Genomic DNA, 17,515 nt, shown 5'->3' on the forward strand with positions numbered 1-17,515 from the left:
GTCATTTAGCAGATCAACCATGTTCCGAAGCAATTTACTTTAGTTGATCAACACAAATAAAGAACATTTTTTTGGAAAAAATTTTGTAACCAAGCAGAACTGGGGCACTATTGACTTCCATAGTATTTGTTTTTTTCTACAATAGAAGTTAATAGTGCCCCAAAACTATCCCTTTAATATTTAACCCAAAAATGACATTTTTTGTTATCATTTACTCGTCCTCATGGTGTTTCAAACCTGTTTGTTTTTTATGTGGAACAATAAAAAACTGTATTTCTATGTCTATAAAATGTGGTAATTTAGCAGATCAACCATGATCCGAAGCAATTCACTTTAGTTCAGTCCCTTAAGGGTACAATTGTGTTACCTCAAAAATTGCTCCTTTAAGGATGTGAACCCACAGGTAACAAGCCTAGATTTTTCATGCGACTACAAAAATATGTTACTGGGGCAGTACACTTTAAAAAGGTCCTAATATGTATTTTTAACTACAGATATGTATACATTTGGTACCAATATGTAGGGAAGAGCAGGGCACAACCTAACGCTTTTTGTTTTTGTTTTGGCTCAATCATTCAAAAAATATTTGAGTTTGAATAATTATATTTTTACACAAGCAACACACACATCTCTGCTACAAATTAACATTTAAAGTTTGTTTTTAGTACTTACCATTCTTGGACAACTACACCAAACGTGACAGAAGTGCAAACGTTACAACTTACCCCATAGGTGGGGTGAATTGTAACAGGCAGGGGGTTAGTTTTAACACTTGCTAAAAATTAAGTTTGCAGGCAAATATTTCAATACTATTTTGTCTATATACTTGACGTGGATATTGTTTATATATCTGTCTATAATAGACAAGTATTTACACTGTATTCATTCATCCAGCCTTTTTCTAACAATAGTTCAATTATAAATGGATACAAATGTCTAAATATGTGAGAAAAAGCAGCACAATTATGAAAAAAAAACTTTTTTATATGTGACCCGGTCTGTAATAACCATACTACAGTTTCAAAATCAAATTCTGAGATAATGAGCATCAAAGTCTGATTTAAGCCATTCATTTCATTATGATTTCAATCTTTGACATGACCTTATTCAATCAATATTAAAGATATGTACAAAAATAAATTTAGTGTTACAACTAACCCCGCGTTAGTTTTGCCCCGTGCACCCTTATATCTGATATGCTAATATTAACTCTTTAGGTCCAAAGCTGTACATTTTTTAAAGGGTACTGTCCCAGTTTTTTCCACATAAACATGGAATCGAACATTTCCCAACTGTCTCATCCACGTTCTGCCTTCCCCACAGCGAAACCTATCAGCCCGATTTCTCATCGCTTTCTAATTAAACCACCAACATCTGGCCCGTCTCCCCTACAGATGTGTGCGAAAGCTCCTGGTTACGCTTCACACGTCTTTAGCTATCATAGCAATGGCACTGTGGGGTTTGTATCCATATCCTGAAAAATCAGAGCTTGTCTGTATTTCCAAGCAGTTCGGGTGCTTTTCCGGGGTCTTCCCTTAACAGGTGCCACAGCAATAAAAATTTCACAACGACCTTGAAAGGGCTTTGCACCGTACAATTGCAAGTAAACGATGCTAGGCGGTTTGTTTTTTCCCATGTGTGCCCCTCTGGATGTCTTCAAGGGCCTGAGAGAGAGAAATAAGAGCTTAAGCAGACGTTTGAAGGCAACGGCCATGAAAGACGAAGGTGGGGAAAGCTGTGATCTCCTAAGGCTGTAATAAAGCATTTGCCTGGGCTGCATCTGAAGGCAGCGTGGATACACCGGCAATCCATTCCGTCTCAGGCTATATCGGTTGAGAGAAATAATTTTACATATCAGGGAATAAATGACCGCGTTTAGTTAGAGTTAATGACGGATGAATGAATCGCGGTTTCCTCTTACTATAAATGAGAGATAAATGAACAGATTAAAATGTGCCGTCAGCAATGTTCGCAAAGTGAAATTTTATTTGTCAATAAAACGCAGTATGATATCGAAACCGCTACGTGTATAACAAGAACATTTTATAGCCTTTATATCACCCGAAGACTACAAACTACATTAATAGAGGTCATGCTGTAGGTCTTCCTACAGATGTGAATAAATAGCACTGTGAATAAATAAAGAGCAGCTGTGTTATTAAGTATTTGTGTAGTGGAGTAAAAGTATTAAATAAAGTCAGTTTCTTTCTCATTACAGTATTTTATGCACCCCGTCTGGCACACAAAGTCCTTGAGCTTTTTTTAATGGCTCTCTGGCTGACTTGGCCTCAGCAGAAATGAAGGTGTTGTGTAGTGGAATGATGCCCTGTTGTAGGCCAGTCAGTCACCAGATGCCGGTCGATGGGTGGGATCGACTTTATGTGGCGCCCAAGAACTGACAGGCGGTGACATCAAAGTACCCCGAGAGGGATTAGAGAAATCATACGGAGGAGTTTGCTTTCGAATCTCTCTCACGGTACTTTGATGTCATCCGCCTGTGAGTTTTTCCGACACTGCATAAAGACGAACACATTTTATGTGTTGGTTCCTGCATGGTGATTGGCTGTCTGATCCGAGCCAAAGAGTTCCCGGGTGCTGATTGGCTGTCTGATCTGAGCCACGTGTTTCTGTCTGTTGATTGTTTTTTATCTAAGCGAAGGGTTTCCGCATGCTCATTGGCCGTCTGATCTGAGCCAAGGGTTTCCGTCTGCTAATTGGCTGTCTGATCTGAGCCTAGTGTTTTTGTCTGTTGATTGGCTGTCTGATCTGAGCCTAGTGTTTCATATTGGCTTTCTGATGTGATCCAATGAGTTCCTTGATGTTGATTGGCTGTCTGATCTGAGCCAAGGGTCCCTGCCTGTTGATTGGCTGTCTGATCTGAGCCAAGGGTTTTCGCCTGCTGATTGGTTGTCTAAACCCAATCAAGGTTCCAAGGGTTTCCACCTGCTGATTTGCTGTCTGATCTGAGCCAAGTGTTTCTGTCTGTTGATTGGCTGCCTGATCCGAACCAAGGGTTCCTGTCTGTTGATTGGCTGTCTGATCTTAGCCTAGTGTTTCAGATTGGCTTTCTGATATTATCCAATGAGTTCATGGGTGTTGATTGGCTGTCTGATCTGAGCCAAATGTTCCTGCCTGTTGATTGGTTATCTTATCTAAGCAAAGGGTTTTGCATGCTCATTGGCTGTCTGATCTGAGCCAAAGGTTCCTGTCTGTTGATTGGTTATCTCATCTAAGCCAAGGGTTTCCTCATGCTCATTGGCTGTCTGATCTGAGCCAAGGATTTCCACCTGCTGATTGGCCATCTGATCTGAGCCAAGGGTTCCTGCCTATTGATTGGTTATGATCTGAGCCAAGTGTTTTTTACCAGCTGATTGGCCGTCTTTTGATAGAAAACCGATTCAGAGCTATGATCAAAACATACACAGAGTTTTTAAAATTTGGCCTTAGCGGTTGCTTCCTTAGCGCCACCGGGTGGACAATAGCGGAAAAACGGATTGCTGTAAAAACTCGTCATTGGCAGAGAAGCATTTTCTCTTAATTTACAAGTTAACTCTTCAATGGCGGGGAAAGAGTTAATGTCTGATCAGCTAAATGGATAATGATAAAATAAAAATAATAAAATAATTTCTGCTGAATTCTTACTCAAAACGGGGGGCCAGTGACCGGTTGAACCTTTTGACCGATGTCCTCATCCCAAATGTATATATAATTTTGACAGAGAGTCACAGGTGTGTTATCATCTGTTATGTTACTACATAATATTTTTTACTTCTATTTTGGTTATAATGCGTTACAGATTTTTTTTTTGCACTAATGATAATGTTAAAAATAAAGTTATGTAGTTATAAGTATTGTTTTTTTTTTATAAAAGTTTTTAAATGGCAAAATGAGCAAATCTTTATTGAATTTCTTGCTAATTTAACTATACAGAAGATTTCATGTAAATTGCTCTACCCACCATTAGTCTCACAAAGTTCTCACACTACAGTATTAACAAATATTAACGTCTCTGTTGTGCGTAAATGTTCTTGTTTGTCTCTCTCAATGCATTAGTGAGTTTTTCAAAACGCCAAATAAGCAGCACCTCAGTACATAAAGCAACAGCAATAAACCCTTTAAAATGTTTCCTGCTCCGCAGATGAGGCGTGACATCGGATTTTAATGGACTGTAGCGGTTATCAGAAACACACAGACCCTGTTTATTTTGAACCAACCCGCTGTTCTTATGCAGGGGGTGCGATGTTCTCACTCAATCCATTTGTATTAAAGGTCCCATTCTTTCTGTGTTTGTAAAGCTTTGATTGTGTTTACAGTGTACAATATAACATGTGTTCATGTTTCACATGTAAAAAAACGCAGTATTTTTCACACTATTGACTTATCTGTATAGCGCTGTTTTAACTGTCCTCGAAACGGGCTGATGTCTTCCTTGTTCTATGAAGTCCATTTTATCAAGTTCTGATTGTGTAGTTTGTTTAGTGTGTTGTGATTCGATAGCATCTTAGCTTGCCGTTAGCTTAGTTGGCGACTGCCGTATTCCTGTGGGCGGAGTTTAGTCAAAATCTATTCTAGTGACATCATTAAAGCAGGAAGTAGAGGGCTGTGGTCCAAACCGGCCGTTTGCTGTAGGCTTTAAAAGGGGAATTCTGTTAAAGAAAATATATCGCCTGGTAGTGAACTTCGAGCTTTATCATTTTACAGGTATTATTTATGCTATTATAACAACATTACACACTAACTAGGGTTTAAAAAATGGGATAAGAAAGAACGTGAATTTATGTGCTTCATAATTTTTGAGGCGTATGACTGTTTACAATGTTTTTGAGAAGTCAATTATTTTTGTGGTTCTCAACTGCCTGCCACAAACACTGTCGATAGAGCTTAAACTTCAAAATAGGATTGCAGTTAAGGAGATAGTGTCATGAAAGAGGGGGAAACATCAATGCTGGTTTGCTTTGCTTGGTGTTATGCATTTTCCTCAACCATCTGTCAATGTCAACAGTAAGTTTAGGTTCGCAAATTGGCTGGGTTTCTTTAACGCCAAATTGCAGCGTATTCCCTAATGGATTCTCCACAATGAAATCATGTGATCCATTGTAGTTTACAAAATGCCTGCCAGGTTTTTTCAGTTTGTTCCTTTACTTTAAAAGACTTTCACCATCAGGCACCTTTGATAGCTTAAAAACATCCCACAGGTCTTTTTGGGGATGGGCGTTAAGAAGAACCCTCAAAAAAACACTTGAAGTCTTTTGAGGTTTTGAAGCAGCTGGCTGGGAAGATGATGAAATGTTCCTGGTGCTCAAGAGTCAAGACATCGCTCTCCCTTGAAGTGTCTGCTTATCCACCATTTCAATAGCAGCCATATAATAGAGACTTTCAGAGAAAGCGAGAGGGATAAAGTCATCTGTCCATTTAAATAAAAGTATTTTGCATAAAATGCCACGGGAAGAGGCCTGGTTTGATGGATGACAGCGGGGCAGTTTTTGTGCGGTTTAATAAACTGCAGCTAAAAAAGCTTGTGGCTAAATTCAACATTTTATTAAGTCCACACATACCTCGTACCGTTCGTTTTGACTCCACTTTTTGATCCAAAGCGGGTTATCTTTCATGTCTGTGTACGAAATGATCCCCGCGGTTGACTCCATGCATTATTGCAATAGAGAGGAAACCATAAATTTAAATATGGCAGGTGTAAATAGGTTTAGACGAGCCTTAAATAAAAAAGCATACGACCGCAGTGTCGTGAATGCGATGATGCAAATAATGCATAATTACAACGGCTTGCCAAGAGTAAGAGTAAACAGTCGTTCAGGAAATGAGAAATGGGCCAATATTTAGTTGGCTCCCCGGACGCGGCTTTACAGATTACTTTTCAATGAAAATATTGATAAATATGAGCAAAAAAAACTGCCTGGGAAATAATATCTGCATAGTTCTCCTTTTATCCTATATTTTCAAAAAAATCACAAAAATACTATGTTTTATTGATAAAAAAATATATTTGTAAGTGGGGGGGAAATCACATCATAATTTTTTTGGATAAACTTTTGACAGCTCAAATGCTGTCCACAACTGTACTGTTTACTGTGCTCGGCTCACATAAAGGCGCTCATGTACCCAAAACCTTTGCACTTGTCCTCTAAGAATGTAATTGTTTTTGAGTCTTATTTTTGGTGTATTGACACACGAGGTCTCTCTCTCTGTGTTTGTATTTAGAGGTGATCAGGCAGAGGTACGCGGACCTGCCAGGTGAGCTGCTAATCGTGGAACTGGAAAAAGATCGCAATGGCTTGGGGCTTAGCCTGGCCGGAAACAGGGACCGGTCCTGCATGAGCATTTTCGTGGTGGGGATCACCCCCGGGGGTCCGGCTGGACGCGAGGGGTGCATCAGAGTGGGCGACGAGCTATTGGAGGTAAAACACACATGCATGAACGGCACAGTTTATGAAGATTGGCCAAAAATGATCATTTGCTGTTAATTGACTCCAGTGATTCCTAAACTGGGTTTCCCCTTTAATGTTTCATTTAATAAAAATTCTAAGATTGAGATCATTTATGTAATGAATTTACTTTTGGGGGAAGGGGGCGTGAAGGGATGCAAGCCAAAAAGTTTGAGAACCATTGATTTTTTACTCCATCCAAGACGTTAGTGGCTTTTTTTGCAGAAATGCAAGTTTGCAGGTGCCATCCATTTAACAGTCAACAGCAGATACAGTCAACACAAAATTAATACCCGTTTGTTCTGATGATATATTAAGGTTTTCTGAAGTCAAGCGAACGTTTGTGCAAGAAACTCAATGTTATTTACAACGTCATTTAATCATGGCCAAAAGTTGGTAGCGGACATTTTATTCATGAAAAAAATCAAAACCTTTCTAAAGTTAGAAATCACTTTAGATATTCAGGGTGTGTAATAAAATAAACAAATAATTCATTCTGATTCACAGTCGACAGTATTTCAGACTGTTTTGCCGTTGTTTTATTAATTTTTTGTGAAGAATAAACTCTAAAGAGTGAGTTGTCCGCGAATGCAGAGTAAAAAGTAGACGGCAGCCTTTGTATTAGCTATACATTTTATTACACCCACTGTAATTTCATTCGAAATGTATTATTCTTAAAAAGTAAACAAAAGTGAAGGTAACACACACCTTTTGGGTTATCTATCCATTTAAATGTGTACTATGTAGCGTTTTTTGTTTTATTAAATTGTTAATTGCAACCAAAGGCTCAGTCCAGCTCACCCCTCCCTTTCGAAACACATAGAGACGCTACGATTAACCGCCACAGGACAAACACGTCATTGTCTGAGACTACATATTTACAAAACTCGCTCTGTAGAGACGTTTAGGGCTACTGTAGATACATGACGGCAACTTCCATTAGGGATGCTCCGATCAATCGGCCCCAGATCGGTAACGGCCAACAACGGCATTAAATGACTTGATCTAGGGTGACCATACGTGCCATTTTTCCCGGACACGTCCTGGCCAGTCGTAAGTAATGTTTATACTCGCCGCGTCCGCACGGGCACGTTGGTGCGCGCTGCAAAAATTACGTCAACGCGGAGTGGGCGGTCGTGCGCGTTGGGTGCGCGAGACCCCATTTCGCTTAGAGGTGTGCACTGCATTTTTTGTAACTGCACGCGGCTCCACTTCCAAAAAGGAAATCGAAATCGAGGCGATTCTGTCCGAGCAGGCAAGCCTGTGACGTATCTCTTTGATCGATCCAAGCAAAACAATGTATATATTTATCCGACACTCCGGAAGTAAAGTATGGAAACTTTGCAGTCTAAAACACAAATTCTTTTACATGATTCAGAATGTTTGGCTTATATTTGTATTGAATGAACCACTGGACGAGGAATAAAATACAAAGCTTAAGATGTCTTTACTGTTTGTTTAGTAAAAACGTTAATGAAATGATAATGTTTAATAAAGACATATTTAAAAGATTTTAAAAGCACCAGGGTTCCAGCGGACGACTTCTTCTATTCTCTTCTTTGTGTTTGTTTTTTAATTTGATTGCTCACATCGCCCCCTGATGGTTTAAAAAATATAAACGCCTCGTCCGTTTGGTGAGACGCGCGCGCGATACCCGGAGGCTTGCATTGCGGACCAAAGCGCGAGTATAAACAAAGCTTTATTTGTTGACCGCATACGCCATTCAGTTAAAAACTTAAGACATACAATCGTAGTTTCATTCTTACCTTAAAATGTAACTTCCTTTTCTGTAATAATAATAATAATTCTCTATGACGTATGCGGATGACAAATACGACTTCCGGAAGACGAACCGAAATCCTGTCCAGAACGCGTCTGGGAAGAATGGCACGTATGGTCACCCTACTTGATCGGTGCTCCCTAAATTTGCCGACCTCATGAACCGATCTTTCTGTTTACTTTTGTCATCATAGGGCTCCTGAATGCGGCTGCAATTAGAAACAATTTTTACGCAGTGCAAGCATTTTTATAACATAACCCGTTGCTCATGTGTGACATGCAGATTTGGATTTCTCACTTTGCCTTTATAGAGATATGTGTATTTTCTATGACGACGCGCTCCGGTCAACAGCGCGACACGTCTTGTGTCTTCACATCCCTAGCATATATAACGCAGATCTATAGCGGACAATCGCATCCTCATGTCGAATGTACATAATTTGCATACGTTTTAAAGTTTTGAAAGTTTACACTTTAGTTTTTCTCACAGCTGCTGTTGTCCGTGTACACTCGACACGTGCACACAGCAGCCGGTCATCAGTGCACGTGAACAGAGCGATCTCTGTCACGTCTTAAAGCTACAGTAACCTAATTAATGTCTTAATAAAATCACTCTCTGCTCTTTACTGAAGAACTGTTGTAGTTTATACTAATGCATGTATATTTAATTCATAGAGTAAAGACTGTGAAGTTTTTTTTTAAAGCAGTTTTAACAGATACAAGCTTTTTTAAAGGCATATTAAATTTCTCTTTGCAGAAGAAATATTTGTTTGTGCTTATTTATTTATTTGATTATCTATTAAAACAATAATATACCGTATTACTGCAAGTAATGTAACAAAGGCAACATCTGTGGTATTATTTATCTAGAAAAATGTTAACGTTACGGTCATCGGCATTGATATCGGCCAATCACAAAGACAACAAATCGGTAATTGGTATCGGCTGATCGGAGCATCCCAAACTTCCATGCAAGGGTACGGTGGTTGTATGTAGATAAAAACGCCTTATTCTAAGGTAATAAAATATGTATTTCATTTTGTTCGGTCTCTATACACCACTGATAATATAGTTATGTATATTATATTGCATTTCTGTCAAAAGATCCTTCTAAAAGTTACACAGTGCACCTTTATCTGGCATAAGATGACCTTGTAGAAGACGTCACATAGTAGATATTTGACAAACCCAAGGGTTGAGGTTTCTTTGCAAATTCCCTACGGGTCAATGTTCAAGACCACTCCATTTTCTCTCTTTCTGTTCATTTTCTTTTCTATCTCTGGGTAATAGCCTTCTCCTGTTGAGCTCAGTGTAATCCAGCGGAGAGATGAGTCGCTTCCATCAATGTCAATCTCATTTAGTTCTGTGGCTGTGCTGTTTACTCTGCGCTCTCTCTCTTTCTATCACACACACATTTGGTTTCATAACAAGGTTGCATCTTCAAATGGACTTGTGTTGTTTTTATTTTATGCTAATTATGCGGTGTCCTAAAAAACGAACAGCACATTTTAAAAGGGGGAACGGATTGTATACAATACATCATTAAAAATCAAGTATGCAGCCCTGCACCCACCAGTCAGAAAGAAACCCTGGTGGCCTCGCAACCAATTTGGTTCGCTGCTCCATTTGTTTCATTTGTTACCTGACGATGACACTAAGGTAAAATGTGCATTCAAAATTGATTGACAGTTCTGTCTAATTGAAAATTAACCTACCAACCAGCCAAACGATGTCGCAAAACTGATAAAAGGTTGAAAAGGACTCGATCCACACACATGAGATAGTTTGGGTCGACTTGGGTCTGTTTGGCAAAAACAGATTCATTTTAAAATACTTTAGTCCCAAGGCCACTAATATTATACCTGACCCGTGTCCGAGGCCCATATAACACTTTTAGACCCGAACCTGCCCGGGTGTGGAGTCAGACCTCGGGTTTTCATATACCTCTAATTATAACTAACTAGAACCATAATCAAAAAAATATTATTATAAAACGGGCAGTTCTGGTTCTTGATTCTGATTGGTTGAAACGCGTTCTAAGCCATGATAAAATACCCCGGTAACCCCACAGTTCAGACCGCATTACATAAGTATCACTGCGCCACTGTTGCTGCGTACTGATTTATGAAAATAAACACCACAGTCTTTAATTATATTTTACATTTTTCTACAATTGCACAATTAATGGCGATATCCAGATAAATGACAATAAATATTGTTGAGTCATCTCGTCGATAAAGTGAAAACGTTCTATGGGGAGTTTCTAACTCAAGTTAAACTAAAACTGGGTGGCACCTTAAAAAAAAAAAAAAACGCTGACGGGGAAAGAGTTCAGCATGCCTCCAAGCACATTTGATCATCACTTCAACAGTTGCACGATATAAATGTTAATGTATGAATTAGATGAATGTTAGTTTATAAAATAAACACCACAGTCTTAAATCATAGTTTCATTGTGTCTTTGCTGCGTCTGTGTTGGTTGGGAACTGCGCTCTGTTTCAGTCACACTTGATTCTGAGGAACTACTTTGTTTGGCAGAAGAGTAATATTTGTACTAATATAATTACAATTTATTTGTGTTTTATTTTATAAAATCCCGCTAAGGTTATGCATATGAAATAACTGTTTTATAAACGCAATAACCCCCGCAAAGCAGTGGGGTTACAGTGCATTTTATAACAGCCAAGTTCTTGTGCCTAAGAACGACCCTTAGCTGTTATAAAATGCACTGGCAACCCACTGCTTCTTGGGGCTTATTGCTTTAATATAAACTTGTTTAAAGATTTGCTTGAGCTTCTATGTTACGTTTGAAACCTGTTGGCTTGTAGGATAAATCACTTGATGTTTTGCATTTGTAATTCGCTTTGTAATATTAAAGCATCTGCTAAATGATTAAATGAAAACGTGTAAACAAACAACGCTCCTGTATGCCATTTTACCTCAAACAGCCAGATGAATTTCAAATGAAGCCACCTGCTCGGAAATGTATTATCTTGTTCTGTCTCTTGCTTATCGCTGTTTCTTACAAAGCTCGCTTGGGGTTTCTTTTGAATAACCCATAATGCATTGCAAAACAAATTTGAATGCAACACGTTCAGCACTGTCGCACATTTCATACATCAAGTAGCATGTTTTGTTTTAGAAATGCCCCTTTTTTGTAATAACTTGGTTATGGGCAATCATTCTTGGCAATCGACTTTAATATTGCATTGTGTTGTGTTTGAAATTCAAATATCAGATATTTTTTATAGACTTACTTTAAAGTAAATACTGGATCTAATAATGATACACAATGCAGAGAATATTATATCATAGGCTATACAATAAAATAGTAATATAAGAGAATAAGAAAGAAAAAGAAGCGTAATAATTTTAATGTCAGAGATAAGTGACATACAAGAAGTGTCCATGTAGCTAAAAAAAAATATACCAAGACAAGCGAGTGGTTTATATCTTCTGTCCAATACCTTAGCATCATTTAAGCTTTAAAGGGGACATTTCACAAGACGTTTTTAAGATGTCAAATAAATCTTTGGTATCTCCAGAGTGCATATGTGAAGTTTTAGCTCAGAATACCATATAGATCATTTATTATAACATGTTAAAATTGCCACTTTGTGGGTGTGAGCATAAATGTGGCGTTTTTGGGTGTCCTTTAAAATGCAAATGAGTTGATCTCTGAACTAAATAGCAGTGCTGTGTTTGGATAGTGCAGTTTAAGGGGCGGTATTATCCCCTTCTGACATCACAAGGGGAACCAAATTTCAATGAGCTGTTTTTTCACATGCTTGCAGAGAATGGTTTACCAAAACTAAGTTATAGGGTTGATCTTTTACACATTTTCTAGGTTGATGGTGGACACAATAATAGCACTTAAACATGGAAAAAGTCAGATTTTCATGATATGTCTTAAATAATAGAAGTGATTTGGCTCCAATGGAGAATAATTGAGATTTTTGCTTTGTTAACTATGACTCTGAATGGCTCCAGACAAACAATATCTGTGAAATAAGACAGTCGTTGTTGTTTTGACAGAAAGATTTAGGAGGAAACCAATAACTGAAAGTCAAGGTTAGCGAGGAGTCCTCACCAAGATGAAAAAGAAAAAGGTTGAAAGATGAAAAATAAAAGTTTCATTATCATCAAGTGTCATGTTACTAGTTGTTCACCTCACTTTCCGAGTCATTGAAACACCATTTGTTGTAATTATAGACTGTCCAAGAAGCACACGAACGGCACTTGTCTCGTTGTCACCTCGGCTAGACCTGCGGCGTACTTTCAGCAAAGATGCTTATATTATGAAGACTTCAACCTTCCATTAGAAAACCCGCAACAGGGTTTAGCGTGTAGCACCTCAGCCAGTCCATAATGATGATCATTGATATATTTTGCGGGCGTTCAGAGTGTAACGACAGTCGTTTACAGTTTACATTTTAGTTTCTTGACAGATTTTAAGATTAAATTTTTATCTGTTCATTAAAAACGGCTTCTGGTCTCCTTTCCTGTGTATAGCAGCGTTGCTATGCTAATCTTGCAGGCTTCCCTGAAGAGGGTCTTTGCTTTCAGTATCCTAAACGTATTTGCATTTTCTGTATCGGACCCTATCTGATCCACTGCGGATGCCATTTCGTTGCGTTAGCAGCCAGCCTCGTCTCACGTGAGGTTAAAAAGCCCAGGTGTGTGTTTGGCATCGAGCATCATTGTGATCATAGTTGAACTTCTGTCTGCTTGTTTTCACCGGCTGTCTGTGCTTTGCGCAGGTGCTGCGCACACGCACTTGCTTTTGCGACAATCGTTAAGTTTTATCGAATTAATTCTTATCGACAATTAATCGAAGATCGAGTTGAGGCTGAGAAAATTATGATTTTTCAGTGAACTATCCCTTTAATAACATTTTACTTATAACTAAGATTTTTTTGTCCTAACAGCTTTTCTTTTTGTGCCACCCAGATAAACAACCAGGTGCTGTACGGCAGAAGCCACCAGAACGCGTCGGCCATAATAAAAAGCGCACCGTCAAAGGTCAAACTCGTGCTGGTCAGGTAAGAAACCTCACAGGCGAACCCATGAGATTAGCCTGCCACCCCACAGACTGCCATCTGTTCATTTATTAACATGAATGTCATTTCAGCTTTATGAAATCTTATAAAATTTCTTATTGAAATACAAAGGTGAAGTTTGAAAGAATTGGTATTGCATTAATCATGATGCAATATATTGTGCATTACAGACACGCTGCAAAAAATGACTTTCTTACTTAGCATTTTTGTCTTGTTTTCCGTAAAAAATATCAAAAAATTATTCAATTAAGATGTGTTTTCTTGATTAGCAAAATGACCTACACCGCAAAAAATTATTTTCAAGAAAAAAAATCTGCCAATGGGGTAAGCAAATGTTTTTTTAATTTAGTGTTTAAGAAAAATGTTCAAGATTTTTTTGCTTTCCCCATTTGCAGATTTTTTTTGCTTGTTTGATGCACAAATTCACTTAAATTTGATATTTTTGGTCTAAAAACTAGACTTATATTCTTGGGTCGTTTTGCTCATCAAGAAAAAGCATCTTAATTTAATTGCTGCTTCAATTTTTACTGAAAACAAGACAAAAGTACTAAGACATTTTATTCTTGAAAATTATTTTTTGCAGTGTCGGAAAAGAATTCAAATTTTTTAGACATAAATATCAACTTTATGTTAATTAATGCAAAAAATATAGCAAAAAATCTGCCAATGGAATAAGAAAATTTTTCTTGAAATGTGTTTCGTTTTTCATAAACACTTCCATTGGCAGATATTTGTTTTACTTGTTTTAAGCACAATTTTGCTTAAATTGTGTTTTTTTTGTCTAAAAACTAGACTTATTTTCCTAGGTCATTTTGCTAATCAAGAAAATACATCTTACTTTAACAATTTAGATATTTTTACTGAAAACAAGACAAAAATACTGGGTAAGAAAGTCATCTTTTGCAGTGCAGAGATGCTTTGCAATCTGAAATATGAAATACGCAGCACACTTTAATTTAAAGTGAAATTTTTTGATAAACTCAAAACTTTGTGCTTCATTGCCAGTATCTTGAATTTTAAACTATTTATATGTAGGAACTTACGCACAAAGCTGTCCGAAATTGACAAATAGATTGCGACATTTCCGTCATTAAATTACCAAACCTCTTGATCAAGTAAAATCCCAAGGCACCATGGATAATTAGGATTATAAAGCATGCCGGTGAAGTCTTTGTGAGGTTTAGGCGGTCTGAATCCGTTCCAGTAGTTTCATTAAACTTTCACATCTGAAGCGAACACAAGCACAAGCGGATTAAAGCATCCGGGAAGAATGCAGAACTGCATTAAATAAATTCAAGATGTCAGTCTACCCTGATGTTTTATATGTCACATTGTTTAAGCATTGCGCTAGCAGCACAAAAGGTCATGTGTTTGAACCCAGGGAACGCAATTGCTGATAAAAAATATATACCTTGTAATGGACTATAATTCGCTTTGGATAAAAGCATCTGCCAAATGCATAAATGTAAATGATACCAGTTATTTTGACCTCCAAGATTTAATGTAATTCTGTGTAGACTTGAACTTGGAAATAATGGAAATATTTAATGTTAAACTTTATTTCGCTACATTAGATAAAAGACTCTTATCAGCATAGGTTTTATCAAAATTATCTGCGTCTTTTTGAGTATTTGTCAGCTTAACCTTTGTAATTTTGTGTAAATGACAGGTTTTTCTGATAACAGCTGTGTAAAGATGCCCGCATCTCGCCTCCATCTACAGCTAATTACCAAAAATCGTGGAACGGTTTACGACTGTGGAAACATGTCGACGTGCTATTAGATATTAATAGACTCGGCTTTGATAGATTTCAGGATATGCCATTTTTTTTTGGACTGGAGCGACTCTTGTAAATGATTTGTGTCGTGTCAAAGGTCGTTTGTCAATAGATGATGGAAAGTCGTGGAGAAAAGGGCCCTAGGATGCATCGCTATGGTTACATAAGCGGGCAGTGGTTAGGAAGAAAATGTGTCTACCTGTGCTGTGAATAGCAAAATGTCACCGTGTCATTGTATCTTGCGTCGTCCAACATGGGGATAAGGAGCGATTTGGGAGGTGAAACAAATAATGACTGGCTTTCAGTGACCCTTGTTGTGTATGGTATTTCATTCCTGTGGCCTCATTCGGAGAGGTTATTGGAATTATGGTAAGGATTGATTGTTTCATAAATTCTTATTGTCATCTGTGACCTTACCTTGACTAAAGGCATTACCGTTAATTGGAAAATGGTCACTTGGGGTGCAAAGACAATAACGCCAAGGTGAACGGAAACCCAAGATCTCGTATCCTAATTCTGCCCCATCATTCCTTATGGACCGAGTGGAGAAGACCGTCTGAATCAAGCCGTGTTGGAACGTGAAAAGTGGGAAGGTAGAAAACAAAATTGGCATTGTCGACAGGGCTGAATTGGTTGTTTTTCCTGGTTAGCCAAGAGAAGCTGGAATTCTGGCAGTCTGCTCTCTTGTCTACTGCTGTAAAAGAAAACCTTAAATTTTTTAGTTTCCAGCTGTTTTATAGATACGCCCGCTGCATAACAACAACGCACTCTTTATTTAGTAACATATTTACATGTGCCCTTCAGACTTCACAAAGGATTGTCACAGTGTCTTTACCCAGGACATGTTTTCCTATTGCTCTTTTCAAGCCCCTTCAATCCAATTAACTTGACACGTGTCTGTTTCCGAAATAGTCCCCCTTAAGAAAGGCCGTCGACCTCCAGGATCACTCGGCTTTGTTAGAGACAAGATTGTATCATAGTGTTTTTTATTTTTTAAGTTAACACACAAAGCCTCACAAACAGTTTTCACTACACTTATATGAAAATATAGCAAAGAAGAGAAGTTTTTGGATAGATTGATAGATTGATGGATGGATGGATGGATAGACTGATGAACGGATGGATAGATCGATAGATGGATAGATGACAGATTGACGGATAGATTGATATATGGATGACTAAATGGATTGATGGATGGATAGACTGATGGAATGATGATAGACTGATGAATAGATGACAGATAGATGTATAGATAAAAATTGACAGGCAGGCAGGCAGACAGAGGGATAGATGGATAGATGAAGGGATAGATAGACAGACAGATGGATAGGGAGGGAGGGAGGTATAGACGTATGGTTGAATGGATGAATAGACAGACAGACAAAGGGATATACAGATAGACCTACAGACAGACAGATAGACTGATGGATGGATGAATAGATAGATGTATGGATAGACAGATAGACAGAGGGATTGATAGATAGATAGACAGGCGGATGAATAAATGCATAGATGGATAGAAGACAGACAGACAAATGGATAGATAGACAGACAGACAGACAGACAGACCGAGAGATAGATAGATAGATAGATAGATAGATAGATAGATAGATAGACAGACAGAAAAATGGATAGACAGACAGACAAAAAGACATAAATAGGCATAAATAGACAGACAGATAGATAGATAGATAGACAGACAGACAGACAGGCGGATGGATAAATACACAGATGGATAGACAGAGAGATGGATAGACAGACAGACGGATAGACTGATGGATGCATAGATAGACAGAGTGATAGACAGACAGACAGAGAAGGATGGATGGACAGACAGAAGGCCGGAAAGACAGAGGGTGGGAGGGATAGACGTATGGTTTTTATGAATGAATAGACAGAAAGACAAATGGATAGATAGACAGACAGACAGACAGAAAAATGGATAGACAGACAGACAAAAAGACGGAGGCATAAATAGACAGATAGATAGATAGACAGACAGGCGGGTGGATAAATACACAGATGGATAGACAGAGAGATAGAAAGACAGATAGACGGATAGACTGATAGATGGATGGATGCATAGACAGACAAATGGATAGATAGACAGACAGACCAGGAGATAGACAGACAGACAGAGAAGGATGGATGATGGATGGATGGATGGATGGATGGATGGATGGATGGATGGATGGATGGATGGACGGACGGACGGACGGACGGACGGAGGGTGGGTGGGTGGGAAGGATAGACGTATGGTTTTTATAAATGAAGAGACAGAAAGACAAATGGATAGACAGACAGACAGAAAAATGTATAGACAGAGGAATAGATAGATAGACAGGCGGATGGATAAATACACAGATGGTTAGACAAACAGACCGAGAGATAGATAGACAAACAGACAGACAAAGAAGGATGGATGGATGAACGGACCGACGGAGGGAGGGAGGGATAGA

The 17,515-nt window shown here is 38.3% G+C and overlaps 1 protein-coding gene across 9 annotated transcripts in view; it reads left to right on the plus strand.

Annotated features, from left to right (window-relative positions):
- Nucleotides 1–17,515, plus strand: part of patj (PATJ crumbs cell polarity complex component) — a 108,489-nt gene that overhangs the window by 70,690 nt on the left and 20,284 nt on the right. For all 9 annotated transcript variants that reach the window (XM_065245254.2, XM_065245279.2, XM_065245294.2 and 6 more), the window contains 2 exons: nt 6,217–6,413; nt 13,170–13,261. In XM_065245254.2, the coding sequence (XP_065101326.1) occupies nt 6,217–6,413; nt 13,170–13,261 (289 nt within the window). The remainder of the gene's footprint in view (nt 1–6,216; nt 6,414–13,169; nt 13,262–17,515) is intronic.

This window comes from Paramisgurnus dabryanus, chromosome 24, assembly GCF_030506205.2.
Source record: "Paramisgurnus dabryanus chromosome 24, PD_genome_1.1, whole genome shotgun sequence".
NCBI lineage: Eukaryota > Metazoa > Chordata > Actinopteri > Cypriniformes > Cobitidae > Paramisgurnus > Paramisgurnus dabryanus.